This window comes from Acanthisitta chloris, unplaced genomic scaffold, assembly GCF_000695815.1.
Source record: "Acanthisitta chloris isolate BGI_N310 unplaced genomic scaffold, ASM69581v1 scaffold16174, whole genome shotgun sequence".
Lineage (NCBI taxonomy): Eukaryota > Metazoa > Chordata > Aves > Passeriformes > Acanthisittidae > Acanthisitta > Acanthisitta chloris.
The window spans coordinates 8253-14197 of record NW_008667761.1 but is presented as its reverse complement, the minus strand read 5'-3'; the positions used below and the strand labels follow the sequence as shown (position 1 = coordinate 14197).

General features: G+C 37.1%; 1 protein-coding gene across 1 annotated transcript in view; it reads right to left on the bottom strand.

Annotated features, from left to right (window-relative positions):
• Window positions 1-811: 811 nt before the first annotated feature.
• CEBPZ (CCAAT/enhancer binding protein (C/EBP), zeta) overlaps window positions 812-5945 on the bottom strand; it is a gene marked incomplete at both ends in the record, with an annotated part of 13048 nt that continues 7914 nt past the window's right edge. The window contains 5 exons of the mRNA XM_009072653.1: window positions 812-892; window positions 1830-2038; window positions 3003-3060; window positions 4890-4990; window positions 5627-5693. Of these exons, the coding sequence (XP_009070901.1) occupies window positions 812-892; window positions 1830-2038; window positions 3003-3060; window positions 4890-4990; window positions 5627-5693 (516 nt within the window). The remainder of the gene's footprint in view (window positions 893-1829; window positions 2039-3002; window positions 3061-4889; window positions 4991-5626; window positions 5694-5945) is intronic.

Sequence of the window (5945 nt, the reverse complement as noted above, 5' to 3'; positions counted from 1 at the left end):
GTTCCCTCCCATGTCCAACAAGAAATGGAGGTTTTCCTTGCCCTTCCTCTTGCTACTGATGTATTCATAGAAACACTTTTTGCTATCCCTGACAGAAGTGGCCAGATTTAATTCAAATTGTGCCTCTCTAATTTTCTTCCTATATGACCTAACTATATTCCTGAACTCTTCTTAAGTAGCCTGCCCTTTTTTCCAGAGTTGGAAAACTCTCCTTTTTTTCATAATTTCCTGAAAGTTTCCCTGTTCAGTCAGGCCTGCTGCCTTCCCCACCGGCTCACCTTATGGCACACCGGGACAGCTGCTCCTGTGCCTTCAAAACTTCCTTTTTGAAGTATGACCATCCCTCCTGAACCCCTTTTTTTCAAGGGCTGTTTCCCAGGTTACACTTTGACCCAGACTTTTGAGCAGACCAAAGTCGGGCAGGGCCGGGCCCCACCCCTAGCAGGCTCATCTACCAGCTGAAGTAGAAAAAAAATTATCCTCTACGCACTCGAGGAACCTCTTGGACTGCCTTTTCTCTGCTGTAGTAAAACCCTCCAATTCTGAATTATTTTAGACTCTGTATCTACATTAAGCTTTATCAAATGGAAATCATGGCAGTGTTTTCTTACCTTCCAGTGATCCCACAAAATTCATATCCTTTTGGCTCATCTACCAGCTGAAGTAGAAAAAAAATTATCCTCTACGCACTCGAGGAACCTCTTGGACTGCCTTTTCTCTGCTGTAGTAAAACCCTCCAATTCTGAATTATTTTAGACTCTGTATCTACATTAAGCTTTATCAAATGGAAATCATGGCAGTGTTTTCTTACCTTCCAGTGATCCCACAAAATTCATATCCTTTTTCTTGCCCTTTTTACTGACAGAATTCAGTTGCTTCTCATTGTCCGGACCTGACAGAAAAAAGGCACATGAATCTCTGATTCTCACATGGATTTAAAGCACAGCAGAGACTAAAATTTCTTTTTTAGCCATATTTGTCGTAGTGGTCCAAGTCTTTACTTTAAAAACCAGCACACACAACCAAATCTAGACCATTAAAAATCAGTCAGTGGTGTGCAATTCTTTATGCTTTTTTCTCCCACAGACCAAAATGGAATGATACTAAGATATATAAATAAAAAGCTGAAACAGGCATTATATAAACCTTGAATGTTGGCTTGGTAAGTCTCGTGAAATAATAATCTCATGAAAGATTAATGTGTTAACAACTATATGAACAGTTTACCTCCTCTACCCTCCATCATCTTCCTGTGACCTTTAGTTATTCTTTGAAATACTCCATTAATCTGTGATTTTCTGACCACATAAAGTATGTACTGTGCAAACTGTGCTTTTAAATGGAAAATATAAAACCATGCAGGTGCAATGATCAGTTATTATTACAGTGGCAGTAAAAACTTGGGTGCATAGCTGCATTAGAAGAGGAAGCTGTTACTTGTGAGACAGCAATTTAAATAAAAGTTATCTCATCTAAAAGAATCAACACTAACTAGGTCTAAAGAAATACAAAAATTACCAAGTATGTTTTGTTTTCTCTTTGAGAGCTTTTAATGTTTCTGCCTACTCTAGCTAGTTATTTGTGTATAAAGCTACTTTTGTGACTGCCAATGTTTCCAAAATGAAACAAATGCCTTGTAAGATTTTACACCCAGATGCCTAATTCCCACTCTGGCCTAGAAGACTGTGCCAGGAAATGTTTCTTTTAAGACTTCATTGTCCAGAGAAAGACTTGTCATCTTTTTGCTTAAAAGCCAATTGGAATTTACATGTTAAATATTTTTAAAGCTTTTTCTTCTTGGTTTTTTTTGGTAATAAATGGTACTTTACCTAGGCTGTTATCATCATCAGACACATCCATAAATACACCTCCCTCTTCATCCATATCCTCTTCAAAGTCTTCCTCCATACTTCCTAAGGAGACTTCCTCATCATCCAGATCACTGAATTCATCTTCATCGTCAGAATCTTCCCAGTCAGCACCAGATTCCTCACTGCTTTTGCCTTTCTTACCATCTTTGGTTTTCTTTTTTAGATTACTGAAAGAAATGTGACAAGCTTAGCACTTCACCTAGCAAAACACTGTTTGCATCTAGGTAACATCTATCTACTGGCAAACACTATGTTAGAAAAGTTCAACATCATTATGAACTACTGTAAATGTAGGCTGAGACATAAGAATCCTGTATTATGTGCTCAGGTGTGTTTTCAACATTATTATGGGGAACTGAATTATAAAAGTCAACCATTTTAAGAAGTTCTGGAGATAATTCTATTCTGAAGTTAGCAGAAATGTCAGCTTCAGCATTTTATCTCCTTTTATGCTCCTTTTTTTTAGAAAGTCTTTTCTGTAAAACAACAAACTGTTCTACTAAACACCAGTCTAAATCACAAAAATGTTCAGGTTTCACTAGGAGTTTAGAATTTACATTCCCTGTCACCTGGAGGAAAGAAGTTTCTGTGCAAACTCAAAAGCTATATTGTAGATACTTTGAAGTAAAAAAGCTACTTAATCATTTACAATTGGTCTCATGATCTTAAAGGTCCTTTCCAAGCTAAATGATTCTATGATTAATGAAACTTCCTGAGAACTGAGTTCTGTTACTCTGGATTCCACAAGTTTTTTTACTGTGTTAGATCCAGTTAAAACCAGTCCTTACAGAAGCAGTATCACCATGCCTCATTCTGCTTATTTTATACATGCTAATTCCCAGACAGAAACCTGAGACAATGAACAACAAGATTTTACCTTGCTTACTGGGTCACTCCACTGTATAAATTAATTAAATTAATAAATACAATACTACAGGTCTCGTGTAAGGACAGCAGGCTGTAAGCACCACAGGATCATCATGATCCATTTATGGGACATGTGGAAAAAGAGCATTACTCAATGTTCAACTGCTGTTTTGCAAGGTGACCAAAAAGGTCTATGCAGCTTTGCGGAGTGAAACTCTACATAAATATTAAAACAAAGATGAAAGAACCAATTTAAAGACTTACCCAGCAAAATCAAGGTCCTCCTGGCCAACAGTGGCATTATCAGCAGCTTCAAATGTATCTAGGGAGAAAATAAAACTTATTACTACAAAACAAGCAAGGAAATACGAAGTAATTCCATCAAACAAGTACATAGACCTGCTGGAGAAATGCCAGACAATAGCCACAAGGACCAGAGAACTGGAGCACCCCTCCTATGAAGACAAGCTGAGAGAGTTGGGGCTGTTCAGCCTAGAGAAGAGGAGGCTCCATCCAGAGTGACCTCACTGCAGCTTTCCAGTACCTAAAGGGGCTACAAGAGAGCTGGACAGGGATGTTTTGTAAGGGCCTGTAGTGCTAGGACAAGGGCTTCAAGCTGAAAGAGAGTAGGTTTCGATTAGACATTAGGAATACATTCTTTACTGTGTGGATGGTGAGGCACTGGAACAGGTTGATCAGAGAAGCTGTGGACGCTCAATCCCTGGAAGTACTCAAGGCCAGGCTGAATGGGGCTTTGAGCAACCTGGTCTACTGAGAGGTGTTCCTCCTCCTGGAAGAGGAGTTGGAACTAGATCTTTAAGGTTTCGTCCAACCCAAACCATTCTATGATTCTATGATTGCAAAATATCTAACTTCTAGGTATCATTTGCCTGAACAGTTTATATGATCTGCATCAGTAACAGGCTCTGATACCAAAGGGTTCATACTCCTATAGCAAAACAGTCCACAAAACAGTTACCTAAAGCTAACTGGACTTTTTCTGAGAAAAATACTTTTATTTGAAAAGTAATGGAAGTGTTATGTTATCCAGGATGTAATTTCTCACCACAACTGGATGACATGGGAAGCAGACAGACACAATCACACAACCTGCCAATGATACAAACTTAGAAGTCTCAAATACTTGCTCCAAGTCAGATAGAACAAAGACTAAATTAAGATACCCCAATCATGTCCTGCCAGCTAACCTGTATGTTCACTTTCATATTAGAAGTATTCACTATAATTTTTGACAGAAAGCAGATTAGAGGTTGAAAGCTCCGATCATAGGATTCACTTAGGTACGTATTGCTATATAGAAAAGGAGGTCAAAGCAAAATCTGAAAAATTACAACTATTCTGCATCGGATGAAGCAAATTTTCATTAGAGATACTGACAATAAAATGCAATTAGTAATAGATTATTGTCATAACTAAGACCATATTAATTGAGTCCCTAAGGAAGAGCCCTGATACAAGAGTTCAGAAATACTGAACAAAAGAGTTATGAAGTTCTAAGAGGATTTTTTTTTTAAATACATATAAGTAAAATATGAAATAATAAAATAATGGACATTTCATGGCACACTAACAAATTTAGATTCTGGGACAAATCATACACTAATTTCAAAGCAAACAATGTCTTATAGGAAGAGTTAAGATTACTACAGAATTTTGCTGAGTACCAAGTAGTCAACAAATAATCTCATGAAAGATGTTGGAAATGATGAGAGAAACTGTAAGCAAGATTCAAAAAGGCCACACAGTAAAGAGAAAAATAGAAGCAAATGTTACAAGCTGTCAGAAAAAGTTATTTAACTCTCACACTACATTAGCAAAAGAACAGACACATCTGAACTGCCACTCATGAACTTAAGTTCAAAATCAATTTCCAACCACTCAAACAACCTGACTACTGGAGCACTGAGAGCAAGACCTCTTCTACAAGATGGCCATCCAGTTGGCTTACACAATGGGTAGTATGAACTGCTGGCCACAGTAGCATAGAATGGCAACTGGAAAGCCTGTTCTCTTCCACTTCCATAATCCTGTATCTGGTTCATACAATATGAACCATAAAAAGGATAAATTAATGATCTGAAAAAGCAGGAAACACTAGGATAGTTACTGCAAGGAAGAACACAGCCTTACCCAATACTCTTTCAAATTCATCATCATCTACATCTTCCACACTTTCTTCATCATCTTGACGCCTTTGTTTCTCCCTCTTCTTATCGAACTTGGAATAAAATCTGAAATAATATATTGCTCTCAGACAAAAAATTACAGGTGATGATCTTAATGACATCATTTTAAATTCAACCACTAATTTCCTGAGGAGACACTCACGGTAACCAGTATTTTGATCTAATAAAAACAAATCTTTGCCAAATGTCTGTCCCTTCAATTTTAATGCTAAACTGCATTTTTATATCATAATCCGAAAGGAAGTTCAAAGAAATGGAAAGAACTGTGAGCTCCTCTGACTTTTTGGCTTTGTCCATTCTCATAAGCTTTGATGCTAATAACAAAAACAAGGTCTTTTCCAGCTTTCTTTAAATATCCTTCTAATGCATAAGAATTACAACCCACAAGATATTCATCATCACCCATAGTTTAAGGCTTCTCTAGCACAATATCAGCTTAGTGAGTTTTAGACCACAAGCCTTGATTGCCTTTGCTCATAAGTCATATCCTTTCCTAAACACTTTTGACAGATGTCAGTATTACATTCTAAGGACAGTACTATCATTGTAAGTCACTCAAATGAATCAAAATTTCCAAACACTTGAAATACCAGAGAATACTTAAAAAAATTTAATGGGTTTTGATGCCATTGCATTAGAAAAAAAAACAACACTTAAAATGAATGTTAAGTATTTCATTACCTGTGAAAGAACACTTCATCCACTGGGATTTTGCTTTCATCTTTGGTACGGAATTCCTTACTGTTGACTGCAAAAACAAACAAACAAAAGAACTGATTTTACCTCAAGTTGAAATGACTGTTATTCTTTTAAGAGATTAAACAGCATACACAGACAGAAGTATGTACATACACAGTATCATCCAGTAAACCATGTGGAGCTCATCTCAACCTCTTCAAACTAACAGTTCTCAGTGTACATACTAATACTCTGATGTGAAGTATGGAAAAGACCATGTAGAAAAGCTCCAGAGGCACAGCCCTAACCAGGTTCTTAGTTA